At 41.7% G+C, this 19,569-nt stretch overlaps 1 protein-coding gene across 3 annotated transcripts in view; it reads right to left on the bottom strand.

Annotated features, from left to right (window-relative positions):
• Nucleotides 1-11,406: 11,406 nt before the first annotated feature.
• Nucleotides 11,407-19,569, bottom strand: part of dhx40 (DEAH (Asp-Glu-Ala-His) box polypeptide 40) — a 42,859-nt gene continuing 34,696 nt past the window's right edge. For all 3 annotated transcript variants that reach the window (XM_072590013.1, XM_072590014.1, XM_072590015.1), the window contains exon 17: nucleotides 11,407-12,598. In XM_072590013.1, the coding sequence (XP_072446114.1) occupies nucleotides 12,471-12,598 (128 nt within the window). In that variant the 3' untranslated portion in view covers nucleotides 11,407-12,470. The remainder of the gene's footprint in view (nucleotides 12,599-19,569) is intronic.

The raw sequence follows: 19,569 nt of genomic DNA, 5'->3' as shown, positions 1-19,569 counted from the left end.
GGCAAATGAGGTCTGGAGAGAGTTTATCCCAAGCAGCTTCATCACTCAGGATTCTACTGTATGGGTTGTTCCCAGTGATCGTCACCAAAACAAATATCTATCGGGGCTAGAGGATGATCAACTCAGTGAAAGATGAAGAGTCATCTAAACTCAAAATATTAGCTTGCTCTCTCTCCATGGATGATGTCTGACCCGCTGTGATCTCCAACATTTGTTGTTTTCAATATGGATTCCAACATTTACTCCGGTGCATTGAAAGATGCTCTGCCTGAAATTTGCCAGTCTTCCAGCTCAAAAACCTGTCTTCAGTCAAGTGATGTAAACTGGCACACTCCAAGACCCATGACTGTACTGAGCATTGTACTAAAGCTTAGGGCAGCCACTGCAGAAGAGCAGTAGAGAACAGTTGCTATTTAAAGCTTTTCAACCATTGTACAATGAGGACTGGAAACTATTGAACTCCTCAGGTTCAATATCCAACAAAGGATTATACATTTTGAATATCAATGGTAATGACATTGTTTTGAGGCACCTCAGCATGGAACATGGGTGTATGCAGAAAAGTTTGTTTTTATTACACTTTCTGTGATTTCCAATTTAAAATGTTTTGATCTTGGGCTGTACACCTTACATGGAATATATTTGTAAATATTTAGACTGTTTCAATCACATTGAGTGGAACATGGTATATGCAGACATATTGAATTTTATTGCAGATTCTGTAATATCCAAGTTGAAAAGTTTTATCATGTAATTTTACAAATTTATGAACAAATTATATTTTTGAAAAATAAATTACAGCTCATTGTGTAACCATTAATGGAGGGCATGGTGGCACTTGGTGAACACTGCTGCCTCACAACAGGGACCCAGGTTCGATTCAAGCCTTGGGTGATTGTCTCTGTGGAGTTTGTACACTTTTCCAATCCTGAATGAGTCTAAATTTTCTTTCGGTCTAAATTTTCTCCAGTCAGTTAGGAGGCTGAAGACATTGGCTTTGACACCAGCCGCAAATTGTTTACTAGCCACTGATTCCACCCGCCTCGCTCTCCACTGTCTCAGTTTGAATCAGGCCACACAAAACTTGGTGTCCTATTTGATCCTGAATGCAGGGCAGTAGAGGTAGGCAATAAATACTGCTCTTGACAGTGAAACCCACATCCCATGAAAATTGACCCCATATCATCTCTGTTATGAAGATTGTCAGCTCCCATCATCAGTCTTCTCCCCTGCTTCAGTCCCATCTGTTGCAGCTGTCATTTTTATTTGTATTTTTGGTATCACTTAATCAGCCTTTCATTACACCCTGAAAGAATTTGGCAGGATAGAACGGCTGTAGAGTCAAGGAAATTGTACCTTTACTTTGTATAGTTACTGCTACTCTACGTTTCAAAAGTATCCCCCTACATTGAGGTGATGAAATGCAGGCTGGGTGACTGCTTTGCAGAACAATTACGTTCTCTCTGCAAAGACTGTATTATAGTCTAAGCTTTGCATCTTACAGATGTCCTTTACGAATGTTCATTATTAACATCCTAGATATGTGCTTCTCTTAATCCATCTGCACAATTTTGAATACTATAAAAATACAACAGTGTATAAGAGTGTAGGTGATGTATCCATTACCGATAATCTAACCTTTTTTATGTAAACCTATTGCATTGACCAGAGTGATTCTCCCACTTTGTATCTGACATTTGCCACTTCACCAGATGAAACCTGAATTTAAATTCCATATTTCATGTGGTACCACTGCACTAGTCAACTTCCTTCCAATGAAAGCCCAACTAAAGATTTCTATAGAAAACCAGATTCTTTCTTCTGCAGAATCTGGTGCTTATCATCAACCGATTAATATATTAATCAATATTCAGCAGCATGTCTGGACTGGAGGCCTATAAGCAGCAATGTGCTGCAAGGATCGGTGCAGGGTCCAACGCATTTTGTCATGTATATAAGTTATTTGGATGAGAATATAGGAGGAATGATTAGTAAGTTTTCAGATGACACCAAAATTCATGATGTGGTAGACAATGAAGAGGGTTATTTCAGAGTACAACAGGACCTTGATCAGAGAGGCCAACAGTCCAACGAGTGGCAGATAATTTAGATAAATGTGAGGTGTTGTATTTTGTTAAGGAAATTCAGGGCAAGACTTATACATTTAATGGTGAGGTCCTGGGGAGACCTTGGGGTGCAGGTTCATAGTTCCTTGAAGGTGGAGTTATAGTAGACAGGTAGTGAAGAAGCCATTGGTACAGTTGCCTTTATTGGTCAGTGCACTGAGTACAGGAGTTGCGATACCATGTTGCAGCTGTACAGGGTTAGTCCACTTTTGGAATACTGTGTTCAACTCTGATCTCCCTGCTATAAGAAAGATGTTGTAAAACTTGAAAGGGTGCAGTAAACATTCACAAGGATTGAAGGGTTTTTGCTATAGGGAGAAGCTGAATAGGGCGGGGTTGTTTTCCCTGGAGTGATAAAGACTAAGGGGTGACCTTCTCAAGGTTTATAAAATCCTGAGGGGCATGGATAGTTTGAATAGCGTTTTCCCAGGGTAGGGGAGATCAAAGCTAGAGAGCATAGGTTTAAGGTGAGAGGGTAAAGATTTAAAAGGGACCTGAGGAGTAGCTTTTTCACGCAGAGGGTGATGTGTGAATGGAATGAGCTGCCAGAGGAAATAGTGGAGACTGGTACAATTACAACTGTTAAAAATTATTTGGATGGGTACAGGATCTGTTTTGGGGCCACTGCTGTTTGTCATTTTTATAAATGATCTGGATGTGGGCATAGAAAGATGGATTAGTAAATTTGCCGATGACACAAAGGTAGGTAGAGTTGTGGATATTGCCAAAGGAGGTTGTGGGTTACAGAAGGACATGGATAAGATGCAGAGCTGGGTTGAGAAGTGGCAAATGGAGTTTAACGCAGAAAAAAGTGAGGTAGTTCACTTCGGAAGAAGTAACAGGAATGCAGAGTACTGGGCTATTGGTAACATTCTTGGCAGTGTAGATGAACAGAGAGATCTCAGTGTCCAGGTACATAAATCTCTGAAAGTTGCCACTCAGGTTGATGGGGTTGTTAAGAAGGCGTATGGTGTGTTGGTGTTTACTGGTAGGGGTATTGAGTTTCAGAGCCATGAGGTCATGCTTCAGCTGTACAAGACACTGGTAAGGCCTCACCTGGAGTATTGCATACAGTTCTGGGTCACCGCATGATTGGAACCAGGTGGAAGCTTTGGAAAAGGTTCAGAGGAGATTTATTAGGATATTGCCTGGTATGGAAGGAAGGTCTTACAAGGAAAGGCTGAGGGAATTGAGGCTAGTTTCATTGGAGAGAAGAAGGTTGGGAGGTGATTCAATCGAGATGTATAAGATAATCAGAAAGTTAGACAGGGTGGACAGTGAGAGCCTTTTTCATCAGATGGTTAAGGCTAACATGAAGGGACATAGCTTTAAACTGAGGGACGATAGATTTAGGACAGATATCAGGGGTAGTTTCTTTACTCAGAGAGTAATAAGGGCGTGGAACGGCCTGCCTGCAACAGTAGTAGACTCGATGACGTTAAGGGCATTTGCATGGGCTTTGACCATACATATGGATAATAATGAAACAGTGTTGGTTAGATTAATTTCACAGGTTGGTGCAACATCGAGGGCCGAAGGGCCTGTACTGTGCTGTAACATTCTATGTTCTATGAATAGGAAGATTTTAGAGGGATATGGGCTAAATGCTGCCAAATGGGACTAGATTAATTTCAGATATCTGGTTGCCGTGATTGAGTTGGATCTAAGTGTCTGGTTCCATGCCGTTCAACCCTATGTCTCTATGTCTTTGGTTATGCTCACTAAAATGATTAGAGTGATTAAATTGACTGTTGCTTTAAGGTTAACCCTGGTTCAATGGCCTGGCACTACATCAAATTGACTTAAACTCCCCTGTTTATCAGGCAAAGACTAAAGGTTATTATTACTACAATATTAGGATAAATCAATAGCAGTATAACATTACCAGATTTCAGATACTTACTTAGCAACAGCACAAAGTTTAATTTTCACTACAGAATTGAAAACTTGAGAAGAGTTTAATGTAACACAGCATTTTGCAAATGATTAAAGAATGCACCTGTAAAAATTCCCTTGAAAAGCAACTGCAAGATAAACTGTATTTTCTATACATCCAAAGTCATCCAAGTCTAAGTCCTTTTTAATCTTTACTTTTCTCTAATTCTTCCTGAGATGTCTGGCTCCTTTGTACAGTTTTATTTCCACAATGTCCTTGCAGTACCTTTCCAAACCTCCATGGATAATCCTAGACAGTGAATATCAATACCTCACTCAACTAAAGCCGTCATCAGGGCAAGGCCCAAGTCTGTCCTCACTCAATACCTGTTGTGTCTGACCTTTAAGTGGGTGAAGTTATGCCTCCATTATACCTCAATAGAAAGGGAAATAATGCAATGTTTCATCATAAGTTCAGAAGTGGGGATGTTCACCGATGATTGCATACTGTTCAGCTCCATCGACTGTTTCAGTATCTGAGGTGTTGTCAATGTCCAAATGCAACAAGACCTGGACAATATCCAGGCTTGGGCTAAAAAGTGGCAAGTAACATTCACGCCACACAAATGCCAGGCAATGACCAAAAAGAGACAACCTAACCACTCCTGCTTGGCATTCAGTGGTGTTAGCATCACTGAGTCCCATACTATCGACTTGCTGGGGGCCACCTTTGACCAGAAACTGAACAGGACTTGCCATATATATAGTGGCTAGAAGACCTGATCAGAGGCTAGGAATATTGCGGCAAGTAACTCACCTCCTGTCTCCCAAAGCTTGTCCATCATCGACAAGGCACATGTCAGGAGTGTGATGGAATACTCCCATTTGCCTGGATGGGTGCAGCTCCAACAATACTCAAGAAGCTTGACATCATCTAAGACAAAGCACTGCACTTGATTGGCACCCCTTCCATAAATATTCAATCATCTACAAGATGCACTGCAGAAATTAACCAAAGATCTTTAGATAGCACTTTCCAAACCCATGATCACTTCCATCTCGAAGGACAAGGGCAGCAAATGAGAGTCAAACAGATTGCAGAGTCTGGAGGCACTTGCATGTCCAACCAGATCACACATAATAGGACAGATTGAATACCTCTCCACATAATACCCTACCACACACCCCCAACAATCACCAAGAATGAGCCAGATGGGTTTTTTAAATGATAATGATAACAGTCACTGTTACTGAAACCAGCTCTGAATTCCAATTGAATTTAAATTCCACCATCTGCCATGATTTGGATTCATGAACTGAACCCACGTCCCCAGAGCATTCATCTGATCTTGTGGATCACTTGCTGGTCAAGTGATATTCCACTGCACCATCAGACTCCACCCCCTGCTATAAACCATGACCAGAAAATAGTATTAGTTCAGAAATACTTCTCTACATCATGACTCTGCACCTTCTACAAACTTCACCTGAGATGGCAGACGCAAATAACGCAAAGGCCCCATGGAAGCTCTCTCTGATTAGCAGTGTGGTTTACTTAGGGAATTTATCTGGTAGTTAAACTAATCTACAAAATGCAACACTGCTAGATTTTAGCCCCAGCCCCTCCTCCAAAATTTCTGGAATACCTTCACTTACCAGCCCTACAGTACCTGTGATGATTCTTCATTATCAGACTATGCCAGCAGTCTGTATATTCTAGGGTCATCAGGGAACAGCGGGCATCACAAGATTTACATCAGTTGTTCTGCAGCCCCAGCTGAGAGCAGCTAAATTAGTCCAGGCGAGAATCTATCTAGTCTATAACTCAGTGGGTGACACTTATAGCTGTTCAACACCTGACAGCTTGTTACTGCATTAATGATATTCACAGGGTGTCCTAAAACTTATCATGGCTAACTAAATGTCTTCGCTGTTGTCTTGTAGACGAACATGATAGCTCGTCTAATGCGTCCATGGTCCAGCTAATTTGATTTGATGGTATTGCTGCAGGAGGAAAGGTGAGACAGAATCTCATGGGTAAGAGGCCACATACTTTCCATTTCTTGGGACTATAAACTGAAATGGAAGGTGTACTGTTATACAGTAATTGAAAACAAAGTTGGGTCACTTTGAAACCTGAAAGTCAAATATTGCATATTGTTGAGCTGTGTGATACGACGCTGCTCTTCGAAAACGGTCGGAGGGAGAACTTGAGACCAAATGGCACCTCAAAGCTTTCAAATTAAGGGAATTCTGCCGAGCAACAGCTCTCTGACTGGTTGAGCTGCAGAGCATTAAAAAACAGCTATTAAGTGTCACAAGCAGCAGAGAGTGGAAAACATCCAGAACCTGCAGACTGAAAGCAAACAACTCTCTCTCCCTCTCTCTCCATGGGATAAAGAAGATGGAAAAGCCAAAAACTCAGTAAAGAAAGAATTCATACAAGAAGAAAAAAAACTAAGATTAAATGGACCAACCATTGAATCAAAGGATGATGTTACTGGACTGTCAATATCATATCGTCATTGCAAAAATCAAAAGAACTGTGAAAGAGAAATAAGTCTACACCTTGTGGTCCAGACATTTGATCTTCAGAATTTTGCTAATCCTGTTTATATTCCTTTTCCACTCACAGTAAATGTGATAAACCATTTGGTCTTTTGTCCGTCTTAACTATTATTGAATATGTGCCTGACAGTTTTGAAGGGGCGTAATTTAAATTGTATAATTTAGAAATCTTTTTTTTATTATGTTGTCAGTAAATAGTTTTTTTATTCCATTACAGAAGAAACCTGAAATGAATAGTTTCTGTCTTGATTAGCAGCCAAGCAGGCAAATTGGTTAGTTTGATGTTTTATTTAGGATTTTATATATTTAAACATTTTGGAACCATGAACCATGATAATTGGTGCATTTTTCCAGTCAAATCATGACACTTGATCTTCCTTAAATAGCTCAATGCACCTTCATCGCTCACCTAGACCAGCAGACAGAGCTAGGTTTAGTGCCTCATTTGAAGGATGCCCTTTCCAATGCTCTCAGAACTTGTTTGCAACAAAACAGCATTAGTATCAGCATTCGGTAATCCCCAAACAATTTAGATTTTTTCCAGTATGGATCTGCACCAGAGCATTGGACTCTATCAGTATTTTTTATTCTCTCACAGGACATGGACATCTCTGGCTAGGCCAGCAATTATTGCTCATCCCTAATTAATTAAGAGTCAACCACATATGGATCTGAAGTCAAATGTAGGCCAGACAGGAAAGGTTGATAGATTTCCTTCCCTAAAGGACATTAATGAACCAGATGGGCTTTTTCAGCAATTGACAATGACGTCATGGTCATCATTAAATCTTTAATTCCAGATTCTATATTGTATTCAAAATCCACCAACTGCCATGGTAGAACCCAGGTCCAAAGAAATTTAGCTGAATTTCTGGAATAATAATACCATTAGGCATTAGCCCTCTACATTTGTACATGTTCTGATGTAAGTCTCATTTTTATTCCAAGACTTTTCAGAGTACAGGGAAAGTCCTATTCTGTTATCACTCACTGCATTAATGTTTCCATTGGTAAACTGCCCAAGCAGAAAATGCTTCTGAAATGATAAGTTGCAATATATCATTCAATATCAGATTTACAAATTATTTATTTGGTCCCCAGTCAAACCACATGAGGAAACCTTCCATCAAGGGAGTTGGCAACAAACCTGCTCCTCTGAATCCATCCATCCACAACAACCTTGGCTGCCAAATTTCTTCCAGCACCCAGGAGATTAGCAGTTTGGCTCTGATGGGTTGTCTGAGAATATCACAAACATGCATCAGCTGCCAATCAGTCCATTGGCTGCTGATGCATCAATTCCCTGCAGCAGTTCATCCTCACAAACTGAGAAAACATCTGCCCCCATTATTTTGGTGGGCAAATGTTCCCATATCTGGCAAGGTAAGGGTAACCAACCCAGTGTTCCCACTTATGATTGCTGCCAGTGACCATTCCCCCTTGGACACATTTCCCAAATGATACTGATATCAAAAACATGTATTTATGTCACACCTGAAATATTGTTATGCATTCCAAAGCTGCTGCACATGATTGTTAATAGCATCTTCTCTCAAGGGTGGGGGGAGTCCAGAACTAGAAGACATAGGTTTAAGGTGAGAGCGGAAAGATTTAAAAGAAACTTAGGGGCAACCTTTTTCATTCAAAGGGTAGTGCATGTATGGAATGAGCTTCCAGAGGGAGTGGTAGAGGCTGGTACGATTACAACATTTGAAAGGTCAGAAATAACACGGTACCAGGTTATAGTCGTTCAGGTTTATTTGAAATCACAAGCTTTCGAAGCACTGCTCCTTCGTCAGGTGAAGTGAAGAAAAGTACACAGGCACAGAATTTATTGACAGAGAGATCAAAAGATCATACAAATGGTGCGAGTGGAGAGTCAGCAGGCTGAATAACAAGTCTCTGCAGGTGATTGAAAATGTCAGATAATGTGAGTAAAGTTTAAAAGGCAGCTGGATGAATTTATGAAAAGGAAGCTTTAGAGGGATTGCGGGGCCAAAAGCTGGCAAATAGAACTTGATTAATTTAGGATACCTGATCAATATGGCCATGAATTGGACCAAAGGGTCTATTTCCAGTGGAGAGATATTACTTAAAAAGGGACTCAAAATGTTGACTTCTCTTTGACTCCATAGATGCTGCCAGGCCTGTTGAGTTTCTTCAGCTATTTCAGTTTTTGTTTCGAGATTTTAGGACAACTGACCAAAATTTGGTCAGAAGTAGATTTTGAGCATCATCTTAAAGATGGAAAGTCAGAGACAGAAAGGTGGAGAGGTTTTGTGAGAGAAATCCAGATTTTAGAGTACAGGCAACTAAGGGCATGTAATTAAAATTCAGGATATTCAAAAGGTCGAATTAGATACCTCAAGAGGGTTATAATTTGAAGGAGATTACAGAGATGAAGAGAAGAAAGACCACCAAGGGGTTTGTAAATAGGGATGAGAATATTAAAATTGAGGTATGACTTGACGTGCAACCAACATTGCAAACTGTGCATTAAGGATAAAAAAATTAATAAGATTTGGTGCAAATTAGGACACAGACTGCAGGATTTTGGATGACTTCAAGTTTACAGAGAGTAAAATGTAAATGGCTGGCTAGGACTGCATTGCACTTGGATAGCTTGCCATGACTCACCATCTGGACTGCTCCCAATCCTGGTCTCCAAACTATTATATCCCAGCATGGCCAAGAAAAGAAACATTTTATGAAACTAAAATACTGCAGATGTTGAAAATTCAACATAAGACGAGGTCTTGGAAATCAAAACTTGTAGGAGTTAACATTTCACATTTACTCTCTGCAGATGCAGCCTAACCTGTCTCCAGCAGTTTCTGCCTTTTTTTCCACTAAATTTACACTCAATCATAGCTCCATTGACAGCCAGCTTGACTCTTGAGTAAGGAAGGTCTGGCATCAAGTTCCACTAGAGAACTTGAGCGCATTAAGTCAAAGCTGAAACTCCCAGTATAGTACTGAGGGCATACAGCACTGTCGTAGCTGCTGCCCCTTAGATGAGACATTAAACTGAGGTTCTATCTGTCTTTGGGTTTGTGTAAAAAATCTCATGACACTATTCCAAGTAACAGAAAGGGACATGTCCCTGGTGTCTTGGCCAATCACGGTTCAATCAACATGACAAAGACACATTCCTGTTCATTACCATAGTGCCATTGTCAGGTGTTGTTGTGCCATGTTTGCTACATGAAGGCAGGCACAACATCAACAACATTTCATTGGCTGTAAAATACTTTGAGATGTCCAGTGGTTGTGAAAAGTGCTATTTAAATGTAAGTCTTTTTTTTACAGTTTCAAACAATGGCTCCCAGTGACTAGCCACAAGCCAGGAATCCAGAAAGGGTGATGATGAAAGGCAGTCAATTTTTCTCATAAAGGTGCTTTCGCAACAACTTTGCATCAGATTTACTGTGGATTGGTGCGAGCCTTGTGAATCCTTTCTGAGTGAATTCCACAGCTTGAAAGAGTGAGGTTGCACCAGATCTATAGTCTGGTTTGATCTTGTCCTTTCCAGTGTAAATTGGACAGCCACAAAAATACGAAAAAAAAAGACGCTCTGCACGTGTTTCAGATCATAAGTACATTTAGGTTGCAAATATTGGAATAAATGTTTAAATAAATACACCAATAGAATTTAAAATATTTGGAAACGGACGTATGTTTTCACTGGCACAAACAGAAGAGAGTGTGTGTGAATGAACTGCAACATTAAACGTTATTTCTTTGTTGTATTTCAGATCCACCTCATTAGCACACCCAGAGGCTGGCCTCATCCTCCAACTGAAGGGAACGAATACAGTTGGCCCACACCAACACCTAATTAAGCGGCTGTATCATTGTGAAACAGTACAAATCTTCCTCCAAAATTCTCTTCATCAAAATGTGAGAACCAATGGTCCCAGCCTTGCACCCCCACCTCTAAGGCAAACTCAAGCAACTGATGCTGTCACGGGGATATAACAACAACTCACATTTATGTAGCACCTTTAAGGGACTCGATGTAACACCCCTTTCATATAAGGCCTTGTCTAACAAAATTTGTCGTCAAGATATCAGGGATATGTGACCAAAAACTTGACCAGAAAGCCAGGTTTTATGGAGGGTCTTAAAGGAGGGCAGATTTACTGATGTAATTCCTGCAATCTACAAATTCACTATCACATAATCCAAACTGATGATGTTAATACTGTTTCACCTCTGATAAAATTCTCTGTGGAGAAAAACATGGTTAATAATTCATGTCTGATATCACCTTTTCTTTCCAGAGTCATATTGGACTCAACACTAACTCTGTATCTGTGTCTCTCTCTCTCTCTATAGATGCTGCCAGACCTGCTGAGTTTCTCCAGCATTTTCAGATCAGATCTCCATCAAACACAGTATTCTGCTTTTGCATGAAGATTTGTTTATTCCATTCCATCTTTTTTTTTACTGTCGATGGAGAACAAATGTTAAACAAATCAGACAGGAAGAGGAATCTAGGAGTCACATTTCATTGGGTAGCTGCCAAACTTGAGAGGAAGGTTTAAATCAGCCGGGATTTGCAGTCGTGCCTGCTGTCTAGTGAAACGTGGAAAGTGCATGTGTGGATGTTGTGAATGGGCTAGGCTAGGCTCCCAAGAGTGAACAGAACAGTAAAGACAGGCTTCATGTATCAAGAATTGCCATACTATACAAACTTGAATCAGAACTAAAACACATGCAGTATTGAGGGAAACAAAGCTATAAAAATAAATTATTTTCCTTTAAATATATTAGTTTCGTGATGGAACATTCTGCAAATGCATTTGGTGTAAAAGCACAAGTGATTAAGAGAAGATTCAGCAGAATTATTTAATAATGAAATATGAACAATGAAGCCTACACAGTAACCAGGGTAGTGTGATGTCCCAATAGCTTCACCATTGTCAAATCTGCTGTAAATGATAATCCTAAATGTTTTAAAAGACAAACAATAATTGTCTTGATACTCTTCATTTAGGCATGATTATAAACACTTTAAATTTTATTCTTAATTTTAAAATAAAGGAATATTACGAAAGTTATTTTTTAAACCTTTTGCTTAATTTCATTGTATAAAAATAACTGAGATTTTAATATATGCAAATTACTTTATCATAACATCCATTCATAAAGTCTTGCAATAGCCGTCATTTATTAATTTCATTTGCTTTTTCACCTAAACTGAAGTGCTGTGGAGGGATTTATACATTAAAAGGGAAATACAAACTTGCTTTGTTAAGCAAATATTATTGTATCGATAACAAACTCACATGAACTGCCTCTGCTCACTACACTCCAAAATGGATGTAAACCTGGCTAGTTACATTTTGAATATTCGGTTGCTAATATTTGTCTGGCAGAAATTCAAGGCACAGGTAATATTGCAGCCCTCAGGCGGCAACATTAGAGGTTGTGGACTGTTTGATGGCTCTTGTTCTTCAACATATTTACATCAATTGAAAAGGCTTTGACAGGTTGGTGTATGGGGCTCATTTGTAACAGAAACTGCACAAAATCTAGTCATGTTGCAATGGCATCTACCTGAAGTCAGAAGATGATTAGATGCGTGACACATTAATGTTGATCTTTTTGCTGTAAATGTGGAATTCATAACAGAAATACATTTTAAAAGTAAGAATGTACACCTTTAGAATAAATTGCCCAATCTCTGCCTCCACTATAGGAGTGGTACATTTGGCCTCAGTTCCACAGATGCATTGACACAGGCACTGAACTAGTATTCACTAAATTTTCCAAAGATTATTTGGAACCTTTTTCCTAGGGAGCCTAAGAGTTGTTAGCATCTACATCATTCAGCCGTAGTGATGCAGTGGGATCTATATGAGACGACTTTCATCTTCCACCAGCTCCTCTGAACCTTCACTGGCCCATCCAACTCTGCTGTGACTTGTCTAATTTGCGCTGTAGATATCTAGCCCGAGCATCAGATATAGATTTCTCATCGTTCCTCTTTTCCAGCTTCTTCTGGGCTGCTTCTAGGGTTTGCTCTAGAGGGAGAGTGTGTGGAAAGTTAGACATTGCCAGTTAAATCCTCAAAGCAGTAGAGTCATAGCACCACACAGAAAAATGTCCTTTGGTCCATTGTGTCTGCACCAGTCAAAAACAACCACTTGATTATTCTAATCCCATTTCCCAGAATTTGGTCCATAGCCTTGTATAACTCAGCATTGTAAGTATACATCTAAATATTTCTTCTTAAACATTATGAGGGTTTTTGTCTCTATGCCCTTAAAGGCAGTCAATTTCAGATTCCAACTGCCCCCTGAGAGTCGTTGAGTTATACGGCACAGAAATAGGCTCGTCAGCCTACCATGTCTATACCAACCAGCAAATACCAAATTACCTGTATTTGGTCCATAGCCTACTTCTCCATGGTATTTTAAGTGCTTATCCAGATGCTTGTGAAATGTTGCAGGCATACCTGCCTCCACCACCCTCTCAGGCGGTGCACTGCATAGTTTATCACCACCTGCACATTTCCTCAGATCTTTTCTAAACTACTTACACCTCCCTTTAAACTGATGCTACTGATTTTAGACACATCTGCCATGGGGAAAAGATTCTCACCATCAACCCTGTCTATGCCAGTCATAATTTTGGATACCTCAATCAGATTCCCCCTCAGTCTCCCCTGTTCCATGGAAAACAAACCCAGCTTATCCAATCTCTCTTGATAATGGAGACATTATCAAGAGGAGCATCTCCTCCACACATTCTCCAGTGCAATCACATCCTCCCGCTTGTGCACATAGCATTCCATCTGTGGCGTAACCAATGTTTTATAACATTGTAACAAGACCTCGTTGCTCCTATATCGTACACCTCGGCTAATGAAGACATCATTCCACATGCCTTTGTCACCACCCTGTCTACCAATGTTGACACCTCAGGGATCTATGGACCTTTACACCAAGGTCCCTTTGTTCCTTACTACTTCCCAGAGCCCTACCATTCATTGTGTATATCTTTGCTTTACGAGACTTACTAAAATGCATCACCTTGCACTTATCAGGATTAAATTTCATCCACCATCACTCTGTCCAATTTACCAGCTGACCAATATCAGACTGTGGCCCAAGATCATCTTCTTCACTACCAACATCACCAATTTTCATGTCATCTGCAAATTTACTAATTATACCATCTACGTTATATCCAAGTTGTTAAAGTACAATGATCCCTGTGGTACGCTGCTGGTCACAGGCTTCCAAAAACAAAAACAACCCTCCATCATCATCCTCTGCCTCCTATTTGCAAACCAATTTTGGATCTAGTTTGTCAACTTGCTTTAGATCCCATGAACTCTTGCGTTTTGGACCAGCCATCCGTGTGGGACCTTGTCAAAAGGCCTTAGAAAAGTCCACGTAGACCACAGCAACTGCATTCCATCATCGATATATTTAGTCACCTTTCCAAAAACCCCAATAAATTAATCAAAAAGGATTTCCCACTAATAAATTCATGCAGACTATCCCTGATTAATCCCAGCCTTTCCAAAGGTTGATTAATCCTGTTCCTCAGAATTTTTCCAATAATTTTCCTACCACTGACATCAGCCTTACTGGTCTGTAACTAACTTACCTAACCCTGTTGCCCTTCTTGAACAAAGGAACTATATTAGCTATCCTTCAGTCATCTGGCACTTCACCCATGACCAGCGATGTATTAAGTATTTTTGCCAGTGCCGCAGTAATCTCCACCACAGCAGCCAGGAATATCTCTCATTTGGCCCTTTCGAATTTTGTACCTTAATGTCTGCTTAAGAATTTAATGCCTCATCCTTAATAATCTTAACATATTCTGGAACCTCACCATCCCAACAAAAATCACCTACAACAATGTCATTCTCCTTTATAAATACAGATGAGAAATATTCATCTAAGACCTCACCCACATCCTCTAGCTCAATGTACAGAATGCCCCTTTGGTCTCTAATTCATCCCACACTTTTCATGGTAATCCTGTTATATTTAACATACTTATAAAATGCCTTGGGATTTTCCTTAATCTTATCTGTCAAAGATATTTTGTGGCCCCTCTTTGCCTTCCTAATTTCTTGTTTTAAGCACCCCCTACACACTCTATAGTGTCAAATATGCTATACCTAGCATATGCTTCCTTCTTTTTGTTTATTAACCTCTCAATATCTCTTGACATCTAAAGGTTCCCTGGACATGCTGCCCTTACCTTCACTCTTAGGGGAACAACTGGCCCTGAATTCTTACTATACTTCTTTTAAATGACAGGGGTCAAGAGTGTGGCGCTGGAAAAGCACAGCCGGTCAGGCAGCACCCGAGCAGCAGGAGAATCGATGTTTTCGGCATTAGCACTTCATCAGGAATGAGGCTTGTTGGCTGGAGGGCTGAGAGATAAAAGGATTGAGGTGGGGGAAGGTAGCTGAAATTGCGATAGGTAGATGAAGATGGGGAGGAGATGATAGATAGGAGAGGAGGGTGGATCAGACAGGTGGGAAGGACAATGGATAGGTCAAGAGGGCAGTGCCAAGTTGAAAGGGTGGGACTGGAATAAGCTGGAGGGAAGTGAAATGGGGAAGCTGGTGAAATCCACATTAATCCTGTGTGGTTGCGGGGTCCCAAGGCGGAAGATGAGGTGTTCTTCCTCCAGGCGTCGGATGGTTAAGGTTTGGCAATGGGGACAGCCCAGGACCTCCATGTCCTTGGCGCAGTGGGAATGGGAGGGGGAGTTAAAATGTTCAGCCATGGGGTGGTGGGGTTCCCAGAGATGTTCTCTGAAACGATCTACAAGTCAGCGTCCTGTCTCCCCGATGTAAAGGAGACTTCATTGGGTGCAACGGATACAGTAGATGACATTTGTGGAAGTACAGGTAAATTTCTGTTGGATGTGGAAGGATCTTTTGGGGCCTTGGATGGAGGTGAGGAGGGAGGTGCAAACGATTGCACTTCCTGCAGGGCAGAGGAAGATGCCAGGAGTTGGGTGTGGGTTGGTGTGGGCGTGGATCTGACAAGGGAGTTGTGGAGGGAATGGTATCTCTGAAATGCTGATAGGGGTGGAGGGAAATATATCCCTCGTGATGGGGTCTCTTTGTGATTGTGGAAGTGGCAGAGAATGATGAATTGTATATGGATAATGGTGGAGTGTAAGGTGAAGGGGGGGGTGATTCAGTCCCTGGGCTTTGGGAGAGGTGGAGTTCAGGGTGGACGTGCGGGAGGTGGAGGAGATACGCTGGAGGACATCATTAACCACATGGGGGGAAAACTGCGGTCTGAGATGTTTTGTCATCTGGTCATTGGAATTGGTTATCCTGGGAACAGATGCAGCAGAGGTGGAGGAATTGTGAATAAGTGATGGCGTTTTTATAGGAGGCAGGGTGGGAGGAGGTGTAGTCCAGGTAGCTGTGGGAGTCGGTGAGTTTTTAGTAGATGTGGTTAATCGGTCATCGGAGATGGGGATGGAGAGGTCCAGGAAGGAGAGGGAGGTGTCTGAGATGGTCCAGGTGAATTTGAGGTTGGGGTGAAAGGTGTTCGTGAAGTTGATGAACTGTTCAACCTCCTCATGGAAAACAAGGTAGTGCTGATACAGTCATCGTTGTAGTGGAGGAAGTGGTTGGGGATGGTGCCGGTGTAGCTGTGGAAGAAGGACTGTTCCATGTATCGATGAGGCAGGCATATCTGGGGCCCATGCAGGTGCCCATGGCTACCCCTTTGGTTTGGAGGAAGTTGGAGGATTGGAAGGACAAGTTGTTGAGTGTGAAGACCAGTTCAGCCAGGTGGACGAGGGTGTCACTGGAAGGGTACTGGTCGGAACAGCATGAGCTGTTCAAATGACTCCCATTTTTGAAACATAGACTTGCCTTCAAGTAGCTGCTTCCAGTCTATGTTTGCCAGATCCTGTCAAATGACTTTGAAATTGGCCTTTTCCCAATTTAGACACAAATTCTGCACTATCTTTATTTCTTACCTTAATGACTTTGAAACTTAAGAGTTATGGTCACTATTCTCAAAATACGCAGCCAATGAAACTTCAACCACTTGACTAGTTTCATTCCCTTAGATGAGCTCTAGTACTCCCCTGTCTCTAGTAGAGCTGTCTATACAGTGGCACAAAAAGCTTTCCTGGATGCACCTTAAATTTTTCACCCCAATCTTTTCACATTGATCCCAGTTAATGTTAACAAAGTTGAAATCCCTTACAACTATAACACTATTTCTCCCGCACATTTCTGTGGTTTGCTTATATATCTGCTCCTCTGACTTTTGCAGCACAGTCCCAGTAAAGCAATCGCCCCTGTTTTTGGTTCTAAGCTGTACCCAAGTATCCACATTTGAATAGCCTTCTCGGACATCCTCCCTTATTGCTGCAGTGATGTTTTCCTTTATCAATAAAGCAATGCCTCTACATCTCTTACACGACCCCATATTCTGTCTGAAATGTGTATACCTTGAAATGTTGAGCTGCCAGTCCTACCCTTCCTTCAACAATGTCTCAGTGGATGTGACAATACCATTTTTCCTCACATTCCCTATAAACTTCTTAAACCTATGCCCCCCAGTCATTAATTTTTCCACCAAGGGGAAAGTTTCTTCCTGTCTCCCCTGTCAATGCCCCTCATAATTCTATACATCTCAATCATATCGCCCCTCAGTGTCCTTCCTATCAAGGAAAACAACCGCAGTCTGTTCAATCTCTTTTCAGAACTAAAACTTTCCAGCCCAGGGAACATCCCAATGAAACTCCTCTGCACCCTCTTTAGTGCAAACACATTCCCATTATAATGTGAATTCTAGAACTGGACACACCAGCTATGGCCTAGCCAATGTTTGATACAATCTCTGCTCTTCACCTCTATGCCTCAGCTAATAAAGGCAGATATGCTCTAGGCCTTCTTAAGCACTTTATTCACCTGCCCTGATATCTTCAGGGTCCAGTGGACATGCACATCAAGGGCCCTCTGACCTTAGTGCTTCCCAGGGACTTACTGGTCATCATGTATTCATTTGCCTTATTTCTCTTGCCCACCTCACACCTATCCAGATTGAATTCCACGCCATTAATTTCAGTAGTGCTCAGCATTCTTGGTCACAGTTTAACCCTTGGTCCAGACTTTTCAAAACTAAACACACATTAAGCTTCCATGAGAAATGAGCAATAAACCTGGTCCAATGCTGAACTGCAGAGGAGGGGAGCGCTCAAGTTTGCTTTCTACTGTGTGTGGCATTAGCTGCTAACAGAAGAGCCAGTATTTGAGGTGTTACATTAAAGGATTGACCTGAGTATCTCTGGCCAAGGAAGGGCAGTGGGATAGAACTGTAATACATCCATTATTCCTGTTCTCAATTGCTACTGATGGTTTCTACCAGGAATTGCATGGATCTACATGCAGGCATGTGTTCAAATAGCTGTATAATAGGAGCAAGTGAAGACATTTCTGAAGAAAGGCTTATGCCTGAAACATTGATTCTCCTGCTCCTCAGATGCTGCCTGACCTGCTATACTTTTCCAGTGCCACACTCTTCAACTTGAGTATAATGTTACCTATTAGTCTATGACAAGCAGTACAAGTGCAAAGCATTAAAGGGCAAAAGGTGCACACGGAACTATTTACTTTTCAGCTCATGTTGTAAAGAGTGGAATGTTACAGCAATCAGTGTTGGGCCCTCAAACAGTTCCAACCATAGCCGCGACAATGGATGAAGGGAACAAATGTACATTTGTCAAATTTGTTGAGGATATATAATACGCAAGAAAGTAAATCATGAAGCAGACATAAGGTGTCTAGGTTAAGTGAGTGGACAAAAAAAAGTTTGGCAGATGGGGTACTAAGTGGGAAAACGTAAGCCTGTCCACTTTGGTAGAACCGAAGGAAGAGTGATACTGGACTCAAAATGTTCACTCCTTTCCTTTCTCTATAGATGCTGCCATACCTACTAGGTTTCCCCAGCATTCTCTGTGATCATTTCAGATTTCCAGCATTTGCAGTATTTTTCTTTTATTCACTGTTGTGTGTAGTAATTTGGCACTTTACACCAAGCAGCTACATATCCAAAGTTATTTTAATTTGTTCAGATTTCAGCTATATGGAATCAATATTTGACACAAGATTTTGAATGGCGCACTACGACTTATTCAGAACTGTGGTAACAGGATGGATTTAACCAACTAGCACAAGCTGAGATGGTGGCTGGACTGAGCCAGGGTAGGCTTGGAACGCGATTCCTGCTTCAGATCACCAGCACGCCAGGACAGAAAGCAATCAGGCTGAGGTGAATAACCAGCCAACATTCCCAAATCCATGGCTTTCATCCATGGGGAGGTTGATGGATGATGTAGCAGGGGGAACACCACTGCTTCCGCATCATTCTTCCAGCTCAGCATTTCCTTCACCAGATTCGGGATTAGTGGTGCTGGAAGAGCACAGCAGTTCAGGAGCATCCAAGGAGCTTCGAAATCGACGTTTCGGGCAAAAGCCCTTCATCAGGAATAAAGGCAGTGAGCCTGAAGCATGGAGAGATAAGCTAGAGGAGGGTGGGGGTGGGGAGAAAGTAGCATAGAGTACAATGGGTGAGTGGGGGAGGGGATGAAGGTGATAGGTCAAGGAAGAGAGGGTGGAGTGGATAGGTGGAAAAGAAGATGGGCAGGTCGGACAAGTCAAGGAGACAGTGCTGAGCTGGAAGTTTAGAACTAGGGTGAGGTGGGGGAAGGGAAAATGAGGAAACTGTTGAAGTCCACATTGATGCCCTGGGGTTGAAGTGTTCAGAGGTGGAAGATGAGGCGTTCTTCCTCCAGGCGTCTAGTGGTGAGGGAGTGGCGGTGAAGGAGGCCCAGGACCTCCATGTCCTCGGCAGAGTGGGAGGGGGAGTTGAAATGTTGGGCCACGGGGCGGTGTGGTTGATTGGTGCGGGTGTCCCGGAGATGTTCCCTAAAGCGCTCTGCTAGGAGGTGCCCAGTCTCCCCAATGTAGAGGAGACCGCATCGGGAG

The sequence above is a fragment of the Chiloscyllium punctatum genome, chromosome 19, assembly GCF_047496795.1.
Source record: "Chiloscyllium punctatum isolate Juve2018m chromosome 19, sChiPun1.3, whole genome shotgun sequence".
Lineage (NCBI taxonomy): Eukaryota > Metazoa > Chordata > Chondrichthyes > Orectolobiformes > Hemiscylliidae > Chiloscyllium > Chiloscyllium punctatum.
This window is presented reverse-complemented; position numbering and strand designations above follow the sequence as displayed.